This window comes from Verticillium dahliae, genomic scaffold (assembly GCF_000150675.1).
Source record: "Verticillium dahliae VdLs.17 supercont1.16 genomic scaffold, whole genome shotgun sequence".
Taxonomy (NCBI): Eukaryota; Fungi; Ascomycota; class Sordariomycetes; order Glomerellales; family Plectosphaerellaceae; genus Verticillium; species Verticillium dahliae.
The window spans coordinates 325,751-338,708 of record NW_009276935.1 but is presented as its reverse complement, the minus strand read 5'-3'; the positions used below and the strand labels follow the sequence as shown (position 1 = coordinate 338,708).

Sequence of the window (12,958 nt, the reverse complement as noted above, 5' to 3'; positions counted from 1 at the left end):
CGACCACTTGACATGCCCCTCGAGCACACATCCTCGTGGCTTCCAATGACGAGAGACCGCCAGCTTCAGCCCAGCCTGACCGGTCAATGCAATGCAGAGCTGGCGTCGTGAAGGCTCCCATGGACGTGTGGCCCGAGTCGGCGCACTCGACACTGTCTCGCGGTAGACTGCAATGCGGGGCACTGTCTCGGCCAACGAGTCGTGATCGACACAAGCACGCGGGATGAACCGCAGAGTCCGCTGTCCAATGGATCCCTAGTCTCAGTTACACGGCCCAGGTGTGTTGCACGACTCATTTCGATCACGGTCCATTCCAACACGCTTGGCCGACCTTTCACGCCTTCTCGCCTACAGACTCGAAGTTGGGATCGGCCGGCTCGCATGTTGTGATCCACGCATGGGCTCTCCGTCTTTATAATGCCCGTCTACCTCGCTGGTTTGCGGTTTCGAAATCCTCACGCATCTCACCTTCGTTTTGACGACTCCCTCCCTCTCGCATCATGTGGTTCCGTAATGCCCTCGTCCTGACCGCCCTGGCCACCCTCGGCCTAGGTGCTGCTGTGCCTGCTTCCGGTCTTGAGGTGGCCTCGAGCACCGGCGCCACCGAGTACGATGCCATCATCGTCGGTGGCGGTCCTGCCGGTCTTTCGGCCCTCAGCGGTCTCGCCCGTGTCCGCCGTAATGTGCTGCTGATCGACTCGGGCGTGTACCGCAACGACCCCACGCGACAGATGCACGATGTCCTCGGATTTGATGGTATGGTTCCCTTTGCTTCTCCGATACCCATTTCTGATCTGTAAATCAGGCGTCCGCCCGGCCTACTTCCGCTACGCCGCTCGCCAGCAGATCGCTCATTACAAGACGGTCTCCATGGTCAACGCGACAGTCACCAAGATTGAGCCGCAGAATAACAACACGCTCTTCGAAGTCCTCACCGATGACCCCACCGGCGCCTCCAAGACCTACCGCGCCCGCAAGATTGTCCTGGCCACCGGCATGCGCGACATCCTCCCCGCGACCCCCGGCATCAAGGACGCCTGGGGCAAGGGGATCTACTGGTGCCCCTGGTGCGACGGTCACGAGTACGCAGACCAGCCTCTTGGCCTGTTCGCCCCGCTGGCCGACGTCCCCGGCCTCGTGCGCGAGATGATCACCCTCAACGCCGACGTCGTGGCCTTTGTCAACGGCACCGACACGCCCGACGCCCAGGCCGCCACGGACAAGAAGTTCCCCGACTGGCGCATCTACCTCGACATCCACAACGTCACCGTCGACAACCGCACCATTGAGCGCCTCACCCGCCTCAAGGAGGACAAGGACGACCACGACCCCAGCCTGCCGTCCGTCGCCCATGCCGACCTCTTCAGCGTCGAGTTCCCCGAGGGCAAGCCCGTCGAGCGCGCCGCCTTCCTGTCGAGCTGGCCCTCCGAGCAGGCGTCCGATGTTGGCGAGGAGATGGGCGTCACGCTCTACGGCGGCCGTCTTGCGGCCGACCAAACCAAGGGTCTCGTGACAAACATCCCTGGCGTCTACGCCATTGGCGATGCCAACTCGGACAACATTACCAACGTGCCGCATGCGCTGTTTTCGGGCAAGAGGACCGCCGTTTTCCTGCACGGTGAGTGCCACACCAGTGTCCCCGGAATGAGGAAAATAAGCTAATATTTTCGCAGTCGCCCTTGAGAGGGAGAACGCGCTCGAGGAGATCAAGGAGGCCAAGGAAGGAAGCAAGAAAGAGAGGGATCTGGAGCTTGAGCCGAGGGCTGTCTGGGAGGTCATGAACGGGGAGCCGGGCGAGTCGCTTTTTGCGGGCGAGTACCGGGAGTAACTGTCTGAATTTGCCATGGCCTGAGATTCATGTGCCTTTGACCAAATCATTCTGGCCTGACCTTTAAGCGTCTTCAATTGATGATACATGAACGCCTTTGCAATTTCCAGTAACAATGCCTTGCCCTGATATGTGTGGTCAAAGATATTGGCTTGGTGAATTCATATTGTGGGGTAGCCAAGTCGGCCAATGTCAAGAGCAGTTTCAATCCAGAGGTCTGTCATAATGAACGTCTGTCACACGTAGTTTAGAGCATATCTCAAGCACACTACACTCCAACTCAATTTTCTTTCGTTGGATGAGGACCCGCTGATCTTCATACACCCGCCTTACACAGATTTCGCACCTTCAGCTAGTCTTCTCCAGCCACTAAGCATATTCCGTCTCAACGCAATCCTTTTTTCCCTTCTCCTAGAGTACTGCAGCAATGACGAGCCCGACGACGGCCATGCCGTGCTGCCACTGTGACTGCGCCGTCGGCGCGGCACCTTGGCTTGAGGTCGTCGTCACGGGGCCGGACAGCGCCGATGTCTCTGTGCTGATCGAGGCCGTGCGGGTAGATGTGGCCGTGCCACTTTCTCCCGAGACGGTAGCGGCAGTCGACGACGATGAGCTCTCTGCACTCGGGGAGATAGTTCCTGAAGTTGATTCAGTTTCCCTGATCGTTGATTCGGGCGATGTCGAGATCTCACGGCTTGCAGTAGACGTCGTCGATGTCGCCGTCACACTCGTCTCGCCTGTTTCCGCAGCGTCATCATCACCCTGCGTCCTGGAGCTTGTCGACGTCGGAAGTGTAGTAGTGGCAGGCGGCGTCAAAGGCTCCGTGATCACCGGTCTGTCAGACACCGTAGTCGGCTCGAACAGATCAGGCAGCGTAGTAACGGGCGTAAACGTCAACGTCAGCGAAAGCTCCGCCGTCAAACTCGACAGGAACAGGCTGTTCTCCGCTATGATCGACTCAATCTGCCTGCTCAGGGGAACGAGCGCAAAGGCCGCCTCGGTCGTCTCGAACAGCGAGTCGGCGCACTCGTACGGCGCGTCGTCGTCGCTGCTCTCTTGGCACGTCTGGCCCGTCAGGCAGCACCACGTGGTGTCGCAGACGACGGGGCACAGAAAGCTGCGGCCCTGGATTGCGTCTCGTGAGGCACGGAGGGCGGATCGCGAGGCTGAGGCGGTGGGGACGGTTGCGGCGATAGCCGCGCAAAGTGGAAGTATACGGTTTTGCATTGTGACAACGTAAAAATCGAGAGTATATTTCGTGATGGACTGTAGAGTTGCAGGCCTGGATGAGCCATCCAGGGCGCATGGGGTTTTTTGTTGCCCCAGAGCATTCAAGCTGATTTCGTTGCCAATCGCCATCCTTGTCCCACCTGGAAGCAACTCCTACGGACATGCTATCGCCATCGCGTAAGGCTGCAGATGGTATCAGGTGGCCCAGACGATCACCCCATTCCATCACAGGCTGGGGCGCGGGGCGCAACAATAGCTCAACCCTCTGCGTTGTCGGATAGGCTCAGCTGAAACTTGACAAACGCCTCGCAGCACGCGATGTGACATCTCGACGCCTCGCCAGCAGCATATCGCAAAGCACGTTATCAGATACGAGAGAGCCTGGTCGCGCCACACACCGAAGCCGTTGTTAGAGTTTGGTCTAGGACCGTGCCGAAAAGCCGTCCCGGCTGACCGCGGCCGAAAAGGGCAATATCGTGGCAAAGCTGAGCAACCTTTTCTTCCGGGACAGCTCGAGACCGAGCTGTCAACCTGTGGTATTGACAGCGGCGCCCCCGGCAGATATAATGGGGGCCAAAATCAAAACACCGTCTCCGTGATGGTAGCCGGGTATTTCAGAGCTTCGACAGCTGTGATCAGCGCAACGTCGTGCTCGCAAGCAAACCCGATCTCGATTTGTCACCATGGCCCAGCAGGGAATCCCAAATGCCGACTCAGTTACTTCGATCGGGGACTCTATTCCAATGGTCACATTACCCTCACACTTGACTGCAAATGCATCTCCTAGCGATGCGTCCCAGAACACAAGCGGAGCGACTATGCATCCATCAGCAATCTCACAGGCACCTCCCACCGGCGGTTCCCCCGCCGATGTCTCTCCGGATGCTTCGCAGGGTCCCAACCCAACTCCGCCCCTTGCTGACAGCCCAGATGCTGCTCTGGACCCTGCATGGATCGCGTCCCCCCCATCGCCTGCAGCAAGCCCAACTCCGGCTGTACCTCCGGCTGTACAGTCTTCAGCTACTCCAGGCCCTCCGCAGACGACTGTGCCGCAGCCAGCTAGCCAGACACCTGCCCCTCAACCAACTCCGCATTCACTTCCCTCGAGTACCCACGGCCAACCTCAAACGGCGCCGGCTTCCTCGCCATCAACACCGACTACTTTGCATCCTCCAAACACTGCAAACCTTCCAGTTTTGCCAGTTGCTTCTCCCCCCTCCAGTCCAACTACCTCAATAACCCCTGTCGCGCCAACACAGCTGCCCGGAATATTGACGGGTACCCCTCTTACACCCAATGGTGCCCCCATCCCCAGCAATGTACCAACAAAGGCTTCCCCAATCCACGCAGCCCTCACCGATGGCCTGCTTTGGTCAGCCCTGTGGGCTATGCTCTTGTTCATGTTCGTCTCACTACTCACGTGGCAAGCCAAGTCCCTCGATTGGCCGCTTGCCAATCTTTCGATTTCGACAGGCATCTTCCTCTTGACAATCCTCGCTAAGCTGACCGACTGGGCCCTTGACAGTCTGGGAAATCTTGGGTGGGAGAAGCTGTACTGGGGACCCATTCTTCACCGGAACGCAACTCTTTTGACCCATCTCGTCATGAATTCTGGCCTTGCTGGATGGTGGGTTGTTTTGCGAAATCCCCCGAAAAACGGATCTCCCTCGCCATCTCGCATCGTGAATCTACTTCGGCGAGGCCTTTCGGCGCGATGGCCCCAATTTTGGGCGTTCTGGAGGTGAGCAATAATCTTGCATGGGTAAAACTTCCGCATTACGTAGATTGACGGCTACGGCGCAGGATAGCTGTCTGGCTCTTGATACGATTTCCTGGTATCATCATCATGTCAGATGCAAGCCCTCGGACTTCCTACCGTCCTGCTGGCTGGTCGACAGTCAGCGGCGGCATGGGCATCTTCAACTCTAGTGATACATTCCAGGTGCCGGGAGATTATGTCACCAATAGCTACATCTTCAATATGCTGCAAGACACGAGAATGGCAAGCAGCACGGAAGCTATCAGCCATGAGTGTCGAAACGATCTGACGTGCGAGGCAACTTTGCTCGTTGGCGGACTAAGGTGGATTGCACCGTGGCCTTATATCCAGCTGCCAAGCGATCTCACAGCATTCTTAACTCGTGACATGCCTGTGTATCAGCTCGAAGGCAGAAACACTACCCTTGACAAGTCCATCTCCTGGGCGACCAGCGAATGTCGCGTCTACCAAGCCGTGGACAGTGCCATTCAAATCTGCGCAAAGGAGAGCAACAAGGGCGGCTCTATTCTCACCGGTAAGTTGGAACTGGCCCAGCATTTGGCCTCACTGTGCGGCTAGCATGCCCATGTCGGGACTTGTTGAACTGATTATCGCCCAGGTATTCGAGCCTGCGACCCAGGGAAGCTCGACGACGAAGGTGACTGCTCACTGAACCCTCAGTGGCCAGGGTGGGACTCTTTCGTTGCTTTTTCATCCACGCTGGATATCTACCGCCTGAATATCAGCATGGCCGCCGATCGCCGAAGCAGCGCCATCCTAGAGGTGACGGACAAAGGAAAGCCAACAAGGCAGGACATCCACCCGAGCGAATTCCTCGACGCATTTGACAACCTGTTCTGCCCCTTTTCCCAGGGCAACTCGACCATTTCAAGGTACTGCGAGACCGGCCAGGTGAGGTCTGATGTCACACTTAACCTATGGATGTTCGTGTACTACAACTACCAGTCCGAGGGCTTCGAGAGCTCTATAGCCGTCGACACGCTGCGCAATATCTATGCCACAGCGCTATTCCTCTACAACCCCGTTTTCCGCGGCGCTGTCTTCGCCCCCAACGCCCCTGCGTTTCTGCGCACGGCGCAGCAGGGCCTTGCCGACGAAAATTACTTTCCTGGTACTCCCGCAAGGAGGTCGTCACACCTCGCGCCAGCGCCGTGGACGGTGTTGGCCTTTACAGTCTCCGTCGGATTTCTCATTTCAGCCTCGCTTCTGGCGATTTTCTTCGCGCTATGGTTCAAGCAGCCGCAGCTCTCGGCTTTTGGACCTCTCAACGCGTTCAAAGCCGATCTCGTGCAGTTTGGACAGGCAGCAAGCCTGGACTTGGATGCGCTGGTGACAGGCATGACGGACAAAGAAGTTGCTCTGGCGGCGGATGGCATACGCGTCAGACCTAGATAGTCTCTGAAGCATTAGCCATCCTCAATGCAGCAATGTCGATGAGCGGCCAGCAAATTGATTGTGAATTCCTTCAAGAAAAGCCTTTAGCCTATTATTCATGCTCTTTTTATATTTCGGCCGGGACTCTCGGCACCCATCAAGTGCTATCAACTACAATCGTTAGAAGCTGGCTTGCGTCCATTTAAAAGAAACTACTTCTACCGACAAGATCCAACATAATAATCTCTCATCTCTAGCTGGGTGTTTGGTTGGTCATCTAGCCTGTGAAACGGTACACTTGACGAGTGTTAAACGCTCTGCCGAGCCGTATATCAGACCCCATTCTTTGGGCACTGACAATGCAGTGCCTAGTAGTACACAGTATGAACAAGACGCACGTAATCTGACACGAGGCAGTGCATGAGCGCATGTGGTAAAACTACAGAATGTGATTGTACGTACGGGACCTATTGGGTGGCTTTGGCCAAGTGGCCGGCCTCACGCATGACGCAGCGGCCTATCATGACCTTCTCCTTCGCGCCAACCGCATTGTTGGCGTTCTGATGACACCCCACGAGTCCTGTCTGTAGGCTACTCCCTTCTATATACAGCAGCGAAAGCCCCTTCTCGGTGACATACGAGGTGTTCCCTTCAACTGCCAGAGGCGTTGCTCGAAAAATGCTTCCTCCGCAGAAGTCTCCAGCCATCATCTGCGCTGAGAATATCGCTCTTTTGCAATTCCTCCACGATGTCCCAGCCCGGCCATCCAACAAAAGTCTTCTTGAGGCCTCAAAAAGTGATGGTCAATTGCCGCTTTCGCTCGAGCATGAACGGCAGCTCACGGGTATCCTAGCGGCACTCTCTTCGATCCGCGAAGACGTCGCCCTAGTTACCGCTGTTGCCATCCGGCAGTTCAACACGCCTGGCAAACACCATCCAACCTCACTCGAGGTTCTTGTGGCAGTGAACAAATCAAAGCCATCCGACGGAGATGGCTATCTGGGCTCAGTGTGTGATGGCTTTAGGCGTATATTTGACACTCTCTCCCACGCCACCAGAGGTCAGTCAAACTCCAGGCTAGACAGTCGACGTTGCTCACACACCGGCGAAAGAAAACGATAGCCAGCTAGAGTATCGCGTCTTCTCCGATATCCTGTCCATCTGCAAGGCGCGTATCTTATCACGCCTTCGCTTTGGCAATCACAAGCGGGGAAAGACGAAGGCGCCCCTCAAAAAGCTGCTGCACGACATGTGCGATGCAGTTGCCTCATATAGCTCAAGTAGCCATGGCCACAAACGAGCTTTCACAGATGGAACCCGAAGGCTCATAGCGGCTTTCAACCAGTTCGAGAAACACCAGACAGATGCACAGCTCCTGTTGCTTGTTGAGGAGATAGACACCTGGACACGAATGGGAGACTTATTCGATGTGTTCCGCGGGGTCCCATCCTCTGCATTGAATGGTGCTTCCTGTGAAGACTACAGAAGGATTTTCAACAAGATTGGCCAGTACCGTACCGCCGCTCGCCGGCTATACCGTTTGACCCGAAAGGTCGACGCCTTGCGCAGTGTTACGATCAAGCCCGTCTGTCTCGGGCCTGGTGCCTTTGTCCGTCCTGACACGACAGGATACGTTCCATCTCTTGTCGACACACTGAGCAGACTATCGGCCAAAAAGACGAAGAAAGGCCTTGCTGCCACATTGTGCAATTGTATGGGGAAAGCCCCTCTCTTAGCAGAGCATGACTTTACCCGAAACACGTTCCGGATTCTCGCCGAATCTAGAATCCACGCTGAAGTCCAAATACTAGTGTACTTGAAGAACCTACCTACCATTGAGCTCTCCAACACCAGAGTGATCCAGTCGATGAAGAAGGCCTGCTTCTTATGCGACGAAACATTGGCACTCAATAGGAGTCTCAGCGTCCCAAAGAGTCATGGACGCCTATATTCGGGATGGAGAATGCCCTCACTGCCGGGTTTCAAGCATCTCCAACTCCAGCTCAATGAATCACTCGAGCGAATTGCTCGTAGAAGCATTGAGATGGTGTTACAGAAAAGGCAGACGATTGCCCTGGCCCACCCTGTTGAGAGCACTGCCCTAACAGTGTCAGAGGTCGCAGTCACCGAGGCAGAGGCTTTGAGTGCTGTCACAACATCCCCTGGGCCTGAGACGCTGGCACAAGTTCAAGGCCGCAAGGTGCTGCGAGGCCCTGCGGACGACGGTGCTAGGGACGCATCATCTGCTGAGTCCGAGGCGGACGTGGCCACATCGGTGATGACAACTTCCCCCGGGGACACGCCAAGCAGCGTTTCCCAAGACAAAAAGAACCGTCTCTCAAATCAGCAGCCTTTGTTCTTTTTGTGCCCTGGTGAGACGTCATTGATCCACACATTCGGGAGCTCGGAAGTAACGATTGAGTATGCCACGGGCCCCGATCATCCAAAACCAGGCTTTCCACTCCTATATCACATTCAACAACTAGACGAGAAACACGTCGACACATTGAAGAGCCAGAAGACGTGTTTCTTCGATGTCATGTCCCTTGAAAAGGGTTCTGAGGTCATACTACCGGGGTCCTCACCGTTTTATATCGAAATAAACGATACTATCGTTAAGTTGACTTTTCAAGATCGCGATACATAGTTCTTTACCGCCATTCTTTCTTCCTCTGGCTGTAGGTGTGAATCTTATCTCTGTTTCGCCTTTCCTATCACTGACCGGTCTATAGAAAGGGCATTTCATAATTAGGAGCATGCTGGGATCTGTTAGCTTCTAGAGATTATGCACTTCTTAAGAATTTTGAGTGGTCGATTCTGCCCTTGGCGAAAGGAAGCAACCTATACATATTAAATTTCGTCGAACGACTTTATATTAGCTTCCCGTTATTTCAATTCATTGATTTCTGGACTTCTGCATAAGAAATGAGTGGCCTTCGCCTTTAGCATTGTAGACTGGGATACGGCATGCCTCCCCCCCCCCCGCAGACGACCAGAAATGAAGTCCATAGACTCAGCAGCAACTTGAATATGGCTATCTTGACGGCCAATGGAGCGTGGCGGCGCGGGGGCCTTTTTGCCTATATAGGATTTTTAGTGGCGGTAAATATATCATCATCATCATCCCTTGGTCAGTGGCACTTGGTCGGTGGCATTCACCTGGTGCCAGGAGGCCCGTGCCCTGGTGCCTCCCCATAGCTTACCTTAGTTTCCAGGCACCCTCCTGCCCAACACACATATTTTCCTCCGACCTTGACCTCAACATTATTAAGGTGACAATTTTGTGCAAGAAATGGAATCCCCAGCTGTCAGACCTCCTAAGCGTGCCCCATAAGCAAGCGTTCAAGACACGCGGCTGGGTAACCAAACTTCTGCCCATAACCATGAACGTTAAATCACACCACCTAGCGAGCCTGTCCTCACTGCTCTGCTCCTAGCGTAGGCGTGTTAAATTTGTAGCAAGGGCACAAGGTCTCAACTACACCGCCAATGACGACCCTAGCCAGCATTTGCGCAATAGAAAGAGACAGATTATACTTCGAAGTCGCTGTCATCGAGATTCGCACAGAGTTTTCCGTTGAATCTGTTTCGAAAAAGGCTTCCAGTTCTGCTACATGACTCAATCGGGGCATTCATCGAAGTCAAATAACCGGACCTCGTTTCAATTCGACCTAGCTAGCTTTTTGGGTTTCGATCCTGTGAAAAGACCATCCTTCCCTAGATCTTTCCGAACGACAAGGATCGAATCTCGATACACGCTATGCTTAGACGGCCTACTTCCGGTGGCCTGGTCCAGGCTGAACCCTAGCATACAGGTGCAATAGTGTCACAACTCCAGCCTGCCAAACTCTTCAAAATGAGCGGCTAGGCTGACACGAGCGATGTGACACAAAAGCTCGTAAGCTCAAAGTCACCAGGTGGATTGTAGGGACTTGGCCAGGGCCAAAAAGAGTGTATATGTTGAACTAATATTAGGGAACTCTATGGTTAGGATGGTGATATCTGGGATATCTGGGATCCACTGCTCTCAGGAACACGTAAACTACGGCTTACGTGATCGCTAAGAGCAGATAGGTATATCTAACTCACGTAGGTAGTAGTAACTCAGAGAAGGAGAGAAGAAATATATAAGAATTAACTATTATAAGATTTATTAGATACCCTACTTATTTAGAGCTCGTAAGTATAGCGGAAGTATTAGATTAGGGTTTATATAAATAGTAAAGCCCTCTTAATATTAATTAGTATTATATTTAACGTAATATAGAATAGCTAGAGCTAGAGAAATTAGAATCGATCCTATAAATAGTATATTTACTATATATAAGCTTATCGATTACGTTTTATAAGTAATTATAAAAGTATTATTTTATTTTTAAGTATTTTAGGACTCTTATATAAGCTTAATAATAAGGAATTCCCCTATTATATAATCTATAGGAGTACTATCTATTTCGAGTATTTTAGGACTCTTATAACTAAGATTACTATTAAGCTATATTACTAACTATAAAACTTAAAAAACGAAGTTATATAGAATAATTAATTATTTATATTAGAGCTTTATAAACTTAGTAATAATAAGCTCTTTAGATTATAATAATAGCTCTATAATAGAGCTAGAGAATACTAAAAAGCTATAATAGGAGTTCGATATTATTCTAAAGGATATTAATATTATATACTTTATTTAGAGGGTTAAGAAAGATCTCGATATCGATTTTATTATAAATAATATAGAGTTATAATTCCTAGGATTATTAGATTTAATATCTATAGATCTTAAAAGCGCTTAGATTATTAAAATAATAAACGTATATAGAAATATAAAAGGAGTTTATTTCTTAGAGGCGTTTATTAAAGACTTCTAAGGCTAGAGCGAAGAGGATTTCGATTTTTATAATTTAACGATCTCTTAAAGCGCTAAAGGGTATATCTTATAGATCGTAGGATCCTTCTCTAGGGGTAATAAATATTAAAATATTAAAGAAATTAATTCTAATATTATTATAGGAAGAGATATTTAATATAGATATATTAAAGAATAATATTAATTATAATTTAATATTCTATAAAATAGAGGAATAGCCAGAATAATTAGATAATAAGCGATTATTTATAATAGGGATTATTTAATTATCCTAAATTCGAGTTATACGAAATAAGAGGATAGATCCCTATTAATTTTATATTTTAAGGTTATTTAATTAATAGAATAAATAATTTAATTAATAAGAGATTATACTTTATTTACGATAAAATAAGACTTTACCTTTAAATAATACTTAGAACCTATTAGCTTAGTATTATATTCTATTATTATATAAATTAGTAAATTTATTAATCGATAGAGTTATAATTAAGTAATTTATATTATTCTAGAATAAAGAGAGTAATTATTTTAAAGAGATTTATAATATCTTAGATAATAAGATATATATTTTTATAGATATATATAAGCTCTTATAAATCTAATATATATAGCTCTATATACTCTTCCTAAATATATTTTTAGGGTATATATAAATTTTCTTCTTAGAATATATAAATAAGAATATAAGAATTTAATAAATATATTTAAAAATTAAATAATAATTCGATTTAGAGATTAATAGAGCTTAGTATTATATAGACTAGAGCTCTATAACGTTTAATTCTATTATTATAGAGCCTAAGAATATAGGAAAGCTATAAATAGAAATTCTTTAGATCCTTCTAAATAAGCTTTAGTAATATTAGAGAGTACTTAGTCTAACGTTCTAGGAAGAGACCTATCTCTATATAAATATTTTAAAAGTAATTTAAAATATCTTAGAGTTAAAGATTATATTAATAAAGCTAGAGCGATCTTTTAATATATTATCCGCTTAGCTTAAGAGTATATTAAAGGTAGAGGAGAATATTAGAATACTTAAGTACTTCTATATTAATAAGCGTTATAGAAGTAGAAGTAGCTATTACTAAATAAGTAGAAGGGGAGATTATAAAGAGTAGTCGTTTTATAGAATTAACGATTAATAAACTTCTAGGATTCGTAAATATTAGATATATTCTAAATTAGATTATAAATTAATAAAGTAATCTCTTAAGGAATAATAATACTTAAAATAGTAATAGAAATATATATAAGAAGTATATAGGGATTAATAGAAAGGATATTATTAATTCTTAATAGCTATAGAGCTTATTAAGAGCTTAGATTCCGAAGATTTGGAAGGGCTAAAAGTAGAAGATCTTTATAAATTTAATCCCGAAAGCGAATTAATAAACGCCTATATAGTATACTTCCTAATAAATAAATCGTTCTAATATAGGATTAAAGGGAGTAATTAGGAGGCTAAAAGGATAGCTTTAATAGAGTAGCTATTTAGCTAGTATTAGATTAATAGTATTTATATATAATATAATATTATTCCTAATATAAGTATAATATTAGTTTCTATAGCGGGAGCTTTATAAACTAGGGCCTTAATAGCTTTTATTCTAAGCTTAATAATTAATAAATAAGGAATAAGGGCTAGAATAAGATTTAGAATAGGAAACGTAATATCTATTATAGAGGAGATTATTATTCTAATATTAATTAAGAGAATTACGTTCTATATTATCTTAATAGATACCCTATTCTTACTTTATATTAAAGATATAAACGATCTTAGAATCTATTTAAATAATATATATAATAAGTTAGTAAAGTATATTAAGGAGCTCTAGGAATATATACCTATATTCTATAAATAGGGGAA

At 48.0% G+C, this 12,958-nt stretch overlaps 4 protein-coding genes across 4 annotated transcripts; 3 read left to right on the top strand and 1 right to left on the bottom strand.

Moving 5' to 3' along the window:
• Positions 1 to 500: 500 nt before the first annotated feature.
• VDAG_07296 (sulphydryl oxidase) lies at positions 501 to 1,828 on the top strand (the record flags this gene model as incomplete). Its single annotated transcript, XM_009656201.1, has 3 exons — positions 501 to 756; positions 806 to 1,618; positions 1,674 to 1,828. The coding sequence occupies 3 exons, from the start codon at positions 501 to 503 to the stop codon at positions 1,826 to 1,828; spliced, it is 1,224 nt and encodes a 407-aa protein (XP_009654496.1).
• A 411-nt stretch (positions 1,829 to 2,239) lies between these two features.
• On the bottom strand, positions 2,240 to 3,055 carry VDAG_07295 (uncharacterized protein; the record flags this gene model as incomplete). The annotated part of the gene is made up of 1 exon (XM_009656200.1): positions 2,240 to 3,055. One exon carries the CDS (start codon positions 3,053 to 3,055, stop codon positions 2,240 to 2,242), a length of 816 nt encoding a protein of 271 aa, XP_009654495.1.
• A 686-nt stretch (positions 3,056 to 3,741) lies between these two features.
• VDAG_07294 (uncharacterized protein) lies at positions 3,742 to 6,233 on the top strand (the record flags this gene model as incomplete). Its single annotated transcript, XM_009656199.1, has 3 exons — positions 3,742 to 4,799; positions 5,231 to 5,352; positions 5,437 to 6,233. The coding sequence occupies 3 exons, from the start codon at positions 3,742 to 3,744 to the stop codon at positions 6,231 to 6,233; spliced, it is 1,977 nt and encodes a 658-aa protein (XP_009654494.1).
• A 657-nt stretch (positions 6,234 to 6,890) lies between these two features.
• Positions 6,891 to 8,859, top strand: VDAG_07293 (uncharacterized protein; the record flags this gene model as incomplete). The annotated part of the gene is made up of 2 exons (XM_009656198.1): positions 6,891 to 7,272; positions 7,523 to 8,859. The coding sequence occupies 2 exons, from the start codon at positions 6,891 to 6,893 to the stop codon at positions 8,857 to 8,859; spliced, it is 1,719 nt and encodes a 572-aa protein (XP_009654493.1).
• Between the last annotated feature and the right edge of the window lie 4,099 nt (positions 8,860 to 12,958).